The following is a 12,546-nucleotide window of genomic DNA, read 5'->3' as shown; positions in this document are numbered from 1 at the left end:
TGGGCTTGTAGTCCCCCCTGTACAAAGTGAAGACTAAATCAATGGATCCCACCCGAGCCTGACCATCATCAAGGTCATGTTAAACCTGGGTATCCAGGCTATGCTGCCAGCCTGCAGCTGAGCAGGGTTATTTACACTGGGACACATGCTCCTCCCCCAGCCATCACTCCAAAAAGAAGTTTTCAAAAAGCCTTTGGAAACCATGAAATACCTCCAACTCCTCCCAGGTCCTCCAGTATCCAGGAGAAGGTGTGCCTGGAAATGTACTTGTGTGGGTTCCAGTAGAGCGTGTTAAGTCACTTTCCACACTGGGTGAGGAAAAAATAACGAAGCATTGTCCAGGTTGAGGCTTTTAAGAGACAGATGCTGGGGACTGAGGAAGGGGAATAGACACATGCACACATCTAGATTGGTGGTTTCAGGTCCAGGGTGTCTTACAAAGGGTTGTCTTTGGCTCTCTTATCCACACTGAGAAATGAGAGTCTGGTTAAATCGAAAGAAGTGGTTCATCCAACAACCATGGGCGAACTCACAACAGCATTTGCCTCTAATGTGTTTCTAAACTGGTATGATGATTTGTTTCTCCCAGGCAGCTGCTCTGGTCCACATCTACATAGATGGCTCTGTTCTGCTGACTCATGGTGGCTGTGAGCTGGGACAAGGCCTGCACACCAAAATGATTCAGGTGAGATAAGCATTTGTCTCCATGGTGAAGTGCATCTGTGTCTCCATGGTGAAGTGCATCTTGTGTTCCCCATGCTGAAGTGTATCTTGTGTCTCCATGGTGAAGTGCATCATGTGTTCCCCCATGATCAAGGGTATTGGGTAGAACAGGTGCCAAGCCAGTTTTTCCCATATTGAGTCAGAAGCATCACACAAGCCAGTTGTAAGACTCAACCTGACTTTCAGGGATACAAAACTACAAGGGGAAGAGGAAAGGGGGGCTAGAACAGAGGAAATTCAGTATCATTCCTCCTGCATCAAAAGAATTGAGTTCATGGTTTTGGGGGGAGATCCAGTTACCAAAGATATTCATGGTGACGACTCAAAGTAATAATGTCTTCATTCAGATCCTCAATTAGCAATGAACGCTTCACATTATGAAAACCTGAGCTCTTGAGAGTTCACCCTCTGTGAGGCTGAAACCTGAGCTCACTACAGGCAGGGCTGCCAATCCACTTAGCGGTTTGTCAAGCCCAAGCAGCTTCTATTGTGAAGGGAATGGTGGTGGTTAGAGACTACACTCTACTTTAGGAATCCATTCGCCTGGCCTGCTGCTGTTCCATAGGATAATGCAAAGCATTTCTCTACTATTCTAGAAGATTATTGCAATGGGAAATTTTCCTGTCTTTGTTTTAATGTGAAACAGCAGTTGTTGGATATGATTTGAATTAAAAGTGTATATGGGAGGTAGAGCGGGGACAAATGAGAGCACAGTATAAAGACATGTGTGAGCACACTCAGCAAGACCAGCTACTTTATATGTTAACCTAAATCACTGGTTTTCTTACATTTTGTGTGCGTAAGTGTATTGAGAGTGTATGTGTGTGAGTGTGTGTGAGTGTATGTGTGTTAGTGTGATGTGAATGTGTGAGTGTGTGAGTGTGTAAATGTATGTGTATGTGTGAGTGCATGTGTGAGTGTATATGTGAGTGTGTGAATGTATGTGTGAGTGTATTGTGAGAGTGTGAGTGTATGTGTGAGTGCATGTGTGACTGTATATGTGAGTGTGTAAATGTATGTGTATGTGTATGTGTATGTGTGAGTACATGTGTGAGTGTATGTGTGAGTGTGTGAGTTTATGTGTGAGTGTGTTAATGTATGTGTATGTGTGAGTGCATGTGTGAGTGTATATGTGAGTGTGTGAATGTATATGTGAGTTTATTGTGACAGTGTGAGAGTATGTGTGAGTGTGTAAGAGTGTATATATGAGTGTGTGTGAGTGTGTGTTAGTGCATGTGTGTGAGTGTGTAAATGTATGTGTGAGTGTATGTGTGAGAGTGTGAGTGTATGTGTGAGTGCATGTGTGAATGTATGTGTGAGTGTGTGTGAGTATGTTTGTGCAACATTACAGTGTGCATGTGTGTGTGTATGTATGAGTGTGTGTGTATGAGTGTGTGTGTATGAGTGTGTGTGTGCACCATTATAGTATGCATGTGGAATCAGAAGGCAGTGGGTAGGGAATGAGTTCTCTCCTTCCACCCTGTGGGTTTCAGGGAATGTGGGTTGTCTAGCTTGGCAACAGACATCCCTACCCACTGAACCATCCTGCCAGCCCTAAAACATGGTTGGTTGGTTTGTTTGTTTGTTTGTTTTTAATGAGTATGAAAAATGCTCATCAATAAGAAACAACTTCCCAATGAGCAAAGACAAATTCTTTAAAAAGAAATATCATTTGGTAAGGCTCTTAGGACCAGAAAACCACACAAATTTGCAGGACCCTCTGTGACTGCTGTACTTCCTTGCAAACCTAAGCCTGTGAAGTGTCTCTGAGGAAAACCTCCTGCTAAATCATCTGTAGACCTGGAGGGGAAGGTGCAAGCGAAACAGTAGACCCAGTGCTTCCCGCCAGCCTCCGAGAGCCCTTGAAACCCTGCATGCAGAGTGGCTACGCCATTGCATGGCTTCCACAGGGCAGGTGTCCACGAAGCACAGAAAGGCTGCTTATTTAGCCATCTGTGGCAAAGGGTGTGTGTCCTTGACAGTGCCATTTGAAACCGAGACTCGGCCTCTGTCCCTGCAGCAGGATAGCCAGGCTTCATGCTCAGCTATAGAAAGAATGCGAGCTTTTTCACTCGGAAGAGGGCTTCAAGTCAATGAAGTAAACACTATTTTCGTTCTGCCTCTGGCAGGTGGCTAGTCGAGAACTCAACATCCCACAGTCCTATGTGCACCTGTCTGAAACTAGCACTGTCACCGTGCCCAATGCTGTCTTCACTGCCGCCTCCATGGGGACAGACATCAACGGGAAGGCCGTACAGGTGATTTTTCTTTCCTTTCTCAGCAGCCACAAGTAGTTACATTTGTTACACTTGTAACACTTATTCTTTTGTGGAGGATGAGACCAGAGGCCAAGTTCTAGTCCCCTGGGCAAATTCTGGCAGAGCTGAGGCTCTCTGTCGAAGTTTCTGAAGTCGCTTGCTGTTTCCATTGCGTGGGCCGCCAATCATAACCTGTGCTCTCTGACAACAACCTCCCTTTGTCTTGTGTCAGAGTACCTCTCCCTCTCACCCAGGACAGCACAGCAATGCAGGGAAGTCCCATGTTGTCTTCATGGAGAGTTTGGGCCGAAAAGCTAATCTCTTCAGGAACCCATTTCCTTTTCTGGAAAACTGAGACTACAAATGCCACCTCCCTCAGAGAACTGTTTATGAATTACAGCTATCACCTCATCCCTTTCTACTCCCAAACTCTAGAAAAGCACCCGTGGGCTTTTAATCTCCCCCAAAGACCATCTCTACAAAATGGCCACACCTAGGTGAAAGGAAAGCTGCCAGACTGCCAAGTGTCTCCGTGTATCATCGTTTTATTGGTGTGTACACTGGTGTGTACCTCATCATTTTATTAGTGTGTGCACACTCGTTGTATTAGTATGTAGACTGGTGTACACTCCTATCATTTTATTAGTGTGTAGACTGGTGTGCATACTCATCGCTTGGTTGTGTAAATGGGCACAAAATAGTTTTAACTCCAAGGAGCCACTACTTAGTGCACAGTTAAACACCACTGTTAACTTCAAATCAATGCTGCAGAACTTTATTCTCCTGAAGATAGTCCACATGCTACTCACATTTAAGAAATCCTATAAGAGACATAAACAAGTCTATAAAACAGCCGCCATTAAAATCTCCCGAATCACTAACATTTTTCTGTTCTTTGTGTTTATTTCTAAAGTCACTCTAAACATTCATTTTTCAGAATGCCTGCCAAATTCTTATGGAACGTCTTAGTCCCATCATCGAGAAAAACCCTAAGGGAAAATGGGAGGAATGGGTGAGTGTTCTCTTCTACCCCAGGCAAGGAAGAGCAATGCCACACAGCATGGGTAAAAGTGCTCAATGCATGCAATGCAGGCAGCAGCCACCTACAGCTTAGTGTTCTCTTCTTAGCATTTCCTTCTGCTTTTTCAGAATGGTAGAGGTGTATGTGTTCGCAGAGATCTGACCTCATTTCAGAGCCAGTACTTCACAGAGAGTAAGGGCAGCTCCAGTTCTAAAGTACAATCCCCTGGGGCTGCTTCCCTGTGCTGCAGGACTGGCTACAGGGCGAGACTATAGCACTCCTAGCCCGAAGGACTGGGGACTTTAAGATGGCCAGCGGTTAAGAGCATTGGCTGCTCTTACAGAGAACCTGGGCCCAGTTCTCAGCACTCACACGGCAGCTCACAACCATCTGTAACTTCACCCTCCTCTGACCTCCAGGGGTACTGCATGCATGCAATGCACATACATGCATACATGTATGCAACACACACATATGTATATATGTTCTCATATAGATATATAAAATGCAAATACTTTTAAAAATCAAAGATTATTCTACTTTTAGTAACTCTACTACAATCACCACCATCAATCATCCCCTACAGAGCTCTCCAGCAGAGAAGCTGACATGGCCATTTAGTGGACAGTTATCAAGACACAGAATGAGAAGCAGAACAATACACAGCACACATACATGCCTGTATTCACACCCTGTGTGCATGCCCATGGACACAAACACAGTCTAGTCCCTCGCTAATCTGAAAGACCAAGAACGTGGAAAGTCATGTGAGAGGCCCAGGACGTAGCCGGCGGCTGCAGCAAGCCCCTTCTCCATGAAACGTGCCCTGTATCTTGCACACAGGCGTAAGTCTCCCAGGGAGTAGATATGAACTACAGACCTTGGTCCAAACAAGAAGCAAGCCCAGTATGGAAGCTGCTTTTGTTACTTCCCATGAACTTATACTTCTTTGAGACGGCTCATCTTTTCCAGGTTGCAAAGGCCTTTGAAGAATCCATCAGCCTCTCAGCCACTGGATATTTCAAGTAAGTGTTGCTTTTATTTGGCTTGTACGGTATGTGGGCAGCAGTCATGTGTGACTGATGTTAGTCCTATGGTCATGGGAAAGGAAGGGAGAGGGGAGGATGGGGAGGGAGCAACACAGAAGCTCCTGGCACGGTAGCCATTACCAGCCGAGAGGCTCCATCCTACACACATGTGGCCCAGCTCAGCGCCTGCACACTGCAGGGCATGGTCAGACACCAGACCATCCGCCTCTCCCAAAGTCTGTTGAGTTCTATCTCAAGCCCCGACCATATAGTCCTCAAGGAAGGAAGGGAGCAGGCCTCCAACTCCAAGACAGGGCCCTGCAACCCATCTGCCCTGTCATCTCTAGGACCCCTACAGTCACGTCATGACCAGACCACTGAAGGGGAAGGACCTTGTTAGCTCTCTGCCTTCTCTTCACAGAGGCTACCAGACAAACATGGACTGGGAGAAGGAGGAAGGTGACGCTTACCCATACTATGTCTATGGCGCAGCCTGTTCTGAGGTTGAAGTCGACTGCCTGACAGGGGCTCACAAGGTAGAATGATGCCTGTGTACCCCAACTTCATAGGGTACAAACACCCCCTGATGTGTTTTCTGTACTGTAAATAACAACCAACTTGACCTGCCAGAGACAGATATGTAATCTTTGGGTTTTGTTTTGTTTTGTTTTTAAATCCCTTTTCAGTAAATAACATTGTCCATTTCCTCCCTTGGTGAAGCTCCTGAGGACTGACATCTTCATGGATGCTGCCTTCAGCATAAACCCTGCTCTGGATGTCGGCCAGGTATGTGACTCCAGGCCACACCCAAAGGGACTTTGTCAACTTCGTTTGTAGGAAGATTCTGAGTTTGAAGTCAGCCTGGAATGCATTGAAAACTGTGTCTGAAAAGACAGAGAGAAAGAGAGAGAAAGAAGGAGAAAGAAGAAAGGGAAGGAAGAATAGAGAGAGGGAGAGAGGGAGGAAGGGAGGGAGGGAGGGAGGGAGCGAGGGAGGGAGGGAGTGAGCGAGGGAGGGAGGGAGGGAGCGAGGGAGGGAGGGAGGGAGGGTTTTCAGAGAGGTGGCCACTGTTCCTGTGGAACTTGAAAGGTGAATAGGAATTTTCCGGGTGGACAAGTTGAGGTTGACTGAGATGAGAACAGTCAGGAGAAGATACATGTACAGACTTGGAGATGAGAAGAATCATCCTGACAGGATTTGGAACACTGGTGAGGCAATGTGAGGGCCAAAAAAAACAAAAAAACAAAAACGAAGCCAGGCAGGATGGCAGCGCCAGCCTCACGGGGACCCTTGTTAAAAGCTGCCGCAGAGCTTCCGAGCATGGCTTCCCGCCACTCAGAGCTCCACTTCCGTTCCCACACCATAGACTTCTCACCCACAAAACTCCCCACAGGTTGAGGGAGCTTTTATCCAAGGCATGGGGTTCTACACCATAGAGGAGCTGAAGTACTCCCCAAAAGGCGTGCTCTATTCTCGGGGTCCAGATAGCTACAAAATCCCCACTGTCACTGAGATACCCGAAGAGTTCTACGTCACACTGGTGCACTCTCGAAACCCCATAGCCATCTACTCATCTAAGGTAAGAATGGACATCCTCGCTGTTCGCTGGAGCTAGCAAACCAGTGGCTCCTAAACAGAAATACCATGACCCAGAAGCTGAGGTCTGTGTCCCTGGAGTCCCCAGGGAGATATTTGCAGGCTTGGTTTCTTCAGTCCTACTTTCTTCGACTTACTGATGGTCACCTGTACCCATCTGTGTCCTGCTCTCCTCTGTGCCCTTGTCACCTCTTACAAGGCCTTTTCTCTAAATGCAGCCACATTCCTAGGGACTGGCAGGCTGGCCCTTCAACATGTGTTTAATGAGAGACAGAATTCAGCACACAAGGGCCCCCTGTGTCAAGAGATCATGAAAGGGGCTGCTGAATCTGCTTTCTCCTTTGACTTGTAAGTCTCCAAAGGCAGAGTGGTGATGCCCACAGACTCCAGAAACCTGAGTAGAGGCTTCACTCTGAAACATGAGACAAATCAGAACCCCATGAGGAGTGTGGAGAAGTCTCTGGGCATCCTGTTCCACTGGCCAGGAGACTGGCATTGTCTGCAAAGTCCAGCAGCTCACAGCTCCCTCTCCCCCAGGCTCCACCCCTGTCCCATAGAATCCCTCCCCCACTGCAGCCTCTCCCACACCCTTCCCAACCCAGGGTAGGGCTTCAGCGAGCTCCACTCTGGTTCTTTGCTGTACATGTCCATGATCGTTGAGTCTCTAAGTCCTGACTCCATGCTTTCTGAAGCACGTAGCCTTTAACAAGCCGCCATCTCCAACTCCAGGGCATCTGACACTCTCTTCTTGCCTCAAGAAATCATACACACGGCATACCCACACACAGGCACACATACATAAATAAAAATAATCTTTTAAAAAACTCACTGGTGAGTCATTGAACGCATAATGCCCTCACACTGTTCATTCAGACACATCCAACGAGTGCCAAAGAGGCCACGTGAGGACAGGCAACCGATTCACTGTCTACTACGGACATTCCATTAGGGTTCTGAGTTACGGCAAATATTGTGGGGGCCTCGGGTGTGGCTCAGTGCTAGTCACTTGCCCAGCACACATGAGGCCCCCAGTTCTGTCTCCAACACGACAAAAGAAAAAATTAACTAAAAGACAGGTACCCTAGAAGGCAGTGAGGTCATGGTCTTCAGGGCTCTAATTGTTGGGAAAACAAGTGGTTTTAGCCTGCTTTCCTGTTGTCCTGGGGCCTTTTCACTGGGTGTTCATATAAGAACCCCACTCCCAAATTACTTTGGGAAAGGTCTAGTTTCAGCAACTCAGATACACTCCTTCTTTATCAGAGTGATAAAGACAGAAAAGGGATATGTGTGTGTGTGTGTGTGTGTGTGTGTGTGTGTGTGTGTAAACCTAACCTTGCATTTCTGACTACATTTTACTCTTTTCTCAGGGGCTGGGTGAGGCTGGAATGTTCTTGGGGTCCTCAGTTTTGTTTGCCATATATGACGCCGTGGCCGCTGCCCGCAAGGAGCGAGGGCTGAGTGACACCTTCCCCTTGAATAGCCCAGCAACACCGGAAGTGATTCGCATGAGCTGTACAGATCAGTTTACTGACATGGTAAGGGAGTCCATGCTGCCATCACCCCACATGTGGATTTTAATGTTCTGGACGGATATGACAACCGTGATGGCGTTGCAGGTCATGTCCGTCTTTTTCGATGAAAATTCTCCCTTTGCCTCCACTCACCACTTCCTACATGCCTCCCAACTCCTTCTCGTGCTGGCTTTCTCAGACTCTAAAGGAAAAGCACACTAACAGCAAAGGGACATGGCAGATTGCTTCTTTAAATATTTTATCAAAATGAAATTTGATTACCCCATTTACAAGATCTCTGGCCTGCTCAATTATGCAGAAAGTATCTGTTAAGCAAACTAATAAAAGTAATGGAAATGAAACTGTCAGGTTTCTAGGCACACCTTTCCATGCCTTGCTGCCATACACTTTATAGGACACTGTTCCATTTACCAGCTGCAAAAGTTACACCCAGAACTGTCACAGAAAACATCTCTCCAGGACACTGCCTCCTGCAGCCCAGTGAGACATGGGTATAAAATTCAATGGCATGGGGTGCTCTGGAGACTACAATGCCTCACTTGGCTCTAGATGATCGCAAACAAGAAGTTTATTGGGGTAAGAGCTGGGGTGTAGCTCAGTGGCAGCGCATATGCATAGCATTCAAGAGGCCCTGGATTCCATCCCAGACACCAAAACAAACCAGAAAAGACAGGATCCAGGTGTGGTGGCTGTAATCCCAGCACTTTGGAAACTGAGGCAGGAGGATCACAAATTCAAGGTCAACCTAAACTATGTAGAAACACCCTGTCTCAAAAATATAAGCATATGTATGAGATGTGTATTATGGAGATAAATCTGTGACTAAATGATGGAAATAAATATGAAAATTATGCAACTTTGATAAAAAGAAAACTTGATATCAACTTAGTTCTGTTTTCAAATGCCTTCAGATTATACCATTTTTCATGGAATAACACTTTGTTAACAAGAATCTTCCGTGTTTCAATCTTTTTTAGATCCCCAGAGATGACCCTTCAACATTCACGCCTTGGTCCATCCATGTGTCTTAATCTCATGGGCAAGAGGAAATGAACGAATACACAGCCAATTCACTAGCCTCAAATCAGGGCAGCATACAAGCTGATTGAATTTGCCAAGCATGATTTTTACTAGGTTTAGTTATTCTCTGTGATTAGGTTATTGCATGGTTACATCTTAGGGTTCAGATTTTCACCAAATAGTGAAACAAAACTTAGAATCAAATTCTGATTAACTTTCATTATCCTGGAAATCTGCATCATGGTGGTTTTTAAATCTGGTAACGTTCCATTAACCTGGGGTAGCTTAGGAGAGTATCCTCGTGTTTTGTCCCAAACAGCTTTGCTTGAAACCCAACAAAACTGTCCAACCCAAAACTCTCTGGATTGGAGTCTCCCAAAACCAGCACACATGAAAAACCTACTTTACAGTGCCTACCACTTCCTGTGGTATAAACACTGTCACAAGGACAAACAGGAAGTCCTTGGAGAACCTGGATGTGTAGCCAGAGAGAGATGCCCACTCTGGGCTCCTGAGACCGGCTGAGAGCTATGTCTGCACTCAGGTCCCCACGGACAGAGGCTCCTGCCTCCTGCAGCTGCTGTGGTTTGAATACAGCTTGTTTCCAAAGGTGTGTGCCGAAGCTTGGTCCCTAGGGTGTGGGTATCAACTGTAAGATGTGGAACCTAGCAAGGAGTGATTGGTGAGGGGATGAGCACTGATAAGGAGGAATAGACTAGTTCCCACAGAACTGGCCCCTCCTCTTCTCTTGCTGTCCACCTGTCTATATGAGCCCTTGCACTTCTGCTCTATGATGCCATCCACTACGACAGAGAGGAGGTCCTCACCAGATGAGCAGTCATGTGATCTAGCCTCTAAGCTATGAACCAAATAAAACGCTTTTCTTTATGAAGTAACAAGCCTCAAGTGATTTGTTATAACAACATGAAACAGATTGAAAGCACAATCAGAAGCTTCCAAATCACAACCTTCATCATCACTCCCACCATGAACTATATACATGACAGAACATCTTCCTCTCCTGGAAGATCACACTGAGTCGGGCAGTGGTGGCACTGTGGGAGGCAGAAGCAGGTGGAGCTCTGTGACTTTGAGGCCATTCTGGTCTACAAAACGAGTTACAAGACAGCCAGGGTCACACAGAGAAACTCTGTCTCAAAAGGAAGGAAGGAAAGAAGGAAGGAAGGAAGGAAGGAAGGAAGGAAGGAAGGAAGGAAGGAAGGAAACTGTGGTCACGAAACCCACAATTAACACAGTGAATCTGTTAATGATTATTTGTAAGTGGCAGAATTGATGTCATCTCTATTTCTTATAATGATTACAATTTTTTGATTGTTTCTTCATCTATGTTATACGATTTTATGTATAATACACATAATTTAAACAAGATGTGATATAGGCTGCACATCTTATGCTGTTTCCCTCTTTCCTTACTCTTGTCTGTTGATCTGAGCTCTGACTAATTCCATTTCTTCCCTTGTTAATTTGTAACATCAATTATATCATTAATTCTTCATTTCTACTTACCTATGAGCAAATACATGTCTCTACTGATGTTTGAAAACAGGCTACCGAATATTACCGCCACAAGCATCAAGTCTGTCCTGGCCTCCTGGCTGTCTCTGAATTTCCACCTCTGGTCCCAGTAAGAAATATCTGAAGGCTTCCTTTCCCCCTCCCAAACCACAGCAATCCCCAGCTGTTTTCCTTCTCGACTGCCCATCAGTCTCTCTTACTATGTGGCTCTTGGTGGAACTGTAGCACACATTCTTTTTTTTCCCGAGACAGGGTTTATCTGTGTATCTCCCGCTGTTCTGGAACTCCCTCTATAGACAAGGTTGCCCTCAAACTCAAAGAGATGCACCTGCCTCTGCCTCCCAAATGCTGAGATTATAGTGTGCACCACCACCACCAGCATATCAAACATTCTTTAAAAGCCCTGCCCTTATCTACTTAGACTTCTCTTCATTTTTCTTATTGAGGTTGATTTTGCTTGATTTCACGAGCACACACACACACACACACACACACACACACACACACACACACACACACCATAGAGTGGTCACTAGATGATGCTTTTATACCAGTAACAGTCTTCTGGCCTCTCCGCCCTAGAAAATGCAGGTTTACTGCCCCCTAGTGTTAGTGATCTTGGCACCAAGATGACTATTTCCTTGTGGAAAACTTAACCTTGCTGGGAATGTGGCACAACTAGGAGAGTGCTTTCCCGGTAGTCATGAAGCCCCGGGTTCAATCCCTGCTACATGAACTGAGCGCGATGACAAGCATCTGTGTCCCAGCACTCAGGAGGGGAGGCGGAAGGATCAGGCTTTCAAAGTCCTCCTCTGAACAGCGAGTCTGAGGACAGCCTAGGATACTTGAGACCCTGTCAGAGAAAGGAAGAGAGACAGAGCTGGGGATGGGGGGGGGTTTAATTCTTGGAACCTTGTAAAACAGTTCATTTGCCTTTGGGGTTAGAAGTAGCCTCAGGTCTTTTATCTCCAACCCAGCCTGGAAACTTGAAACATTCAGATCTCCGGAATTAAATCACTCCTTCTCAGAGGAAATAACAGAACAACTACTGTTAGTATTCAGGCATCTGTACTGGCCTCCCTTGAGATTCTGACAGGATACGCCCTCAACCTCAGCCACTAAGAGCACCACCTGTGCACATTCACTATGTTCCCTTTAAAAGGGCCCTGCCTGCCTCCCATCTGTCTCTTTCTCTCTGCTTCTGCCTGTCTTGCTGTCTCTCCTCTCTCCCTCCCTCTTCTCTTCTCTTCTCTCTTCTCTTTTCTTCTCTTCTCTTCTGCTGCTCCTGTTCCCAGAGGCTGTTCTCCTCTCTCCCCTCCCCCTCTTTTCCATTCACTATCCCCCAATAAAAAAAAAGATCCTGCACCCAAGCTCTGTTTGTTGCATGGTGTCTTGAATGTGGCTTTTTAAAATTACATTGGTTCCCTGACCAAGAAAGGCTCTCCTGGAGCTTCCTCCTAGCCTGTCCTTTGCATGATGACCCACTGAGCAGTCTGTGCCTGTCTCGGACCCTGGGGTCCTTCAGCCCCTGCCCCTTGATTGACAAATCACTGGGCAGTTTACGCCTTTCTCATGATCCTCACTTGATAAAAAAAACATTGGATCTTGTTCTGCCTTACATGGGGAATAAGCCTACCAAAAATCTGCTTCCTCAGATGTAGAAATCAATGAGTAACCATTGGGCCAACCTCCTGGAGTACAATCAAAGTGAGGGAGGAGCAAAAATATGAACAAAGGAGTCAAGACCATGATGGGGAAACCCACAGAATCAGCTGACCCAAGCTTGTGAGAGATCACTGACTCAGGTCTGACAGATCAGGAACCTGCATAAG

The 12,546-nt window shown here is 46.3% G+C and overlaps 1 protein-coding gene across 1 annotated transcript in view; it reads left to right on the top strand.

The window, feature by feature from the left end:
- LOC101823544 (aldehyde oxidase 4) overlaps positions 1-10,070 on the top strand; it is a 53,320-nt gene extending 43,250 nt beyond the window's left edge. The window contains exons 27-35 of the mRNA XM_040753582.1: positions 590-685; positions 2,853-2,981; positions 3,919-3,993; positions 4,975-5,027; positions 5,452-5,566; positions 5,751-5,816; positions 6,424-6,609; positions 7,994-8,161; positions 9,136-10,070. Of these exons, the coding sequence (XP_040609516.1) occupies positions 590-685; positions 2,853-2,981; positions 3,919-3,993; positions 4,975-5,027; positions 5,452-5,566; positions 5,751-5,816; positions 6,424-6,609; positions 7,994-8,161; positions 9,136-9,189 (942 nt within the window). The 3' untranslated portion in view covers positions 9,190-10,070. The remainder of the gene's footprint in view (positions 1-589; positions 686-2,852; positions 2,982-3,918; positions 3,994-4,974; positions 5,028-5,451; positions 5,567-5,750; positions 5,817-6,423; positions 6,610-7,993; positions 8,162-9,135) is intronic.
- Positions 10,071-12,546: the final 2,476 nt, after the last annotated feature.

The sequence above is a fragment of the Mesocricetus auratus genome, unplaced genomic scaffold (genome assembly GCF_017639785.1).
Source record: "Mesocricetus auratus isolate SY011 unplaced genomic scaffold, BCM_Maur_2.0 Super-Scaffold_100010, whole genome shotgun sequence".
NCBI lineage: Eukaryota > Metazoa > Chordata > Mammalia > Rodentia > Cricetidae > Mesocricetus > Mesocricetus auratus.
Note: the sequence above shows the minus strand (reverse complement) of the source record. Positions and strands in the feature narration are given on the sequence as shown.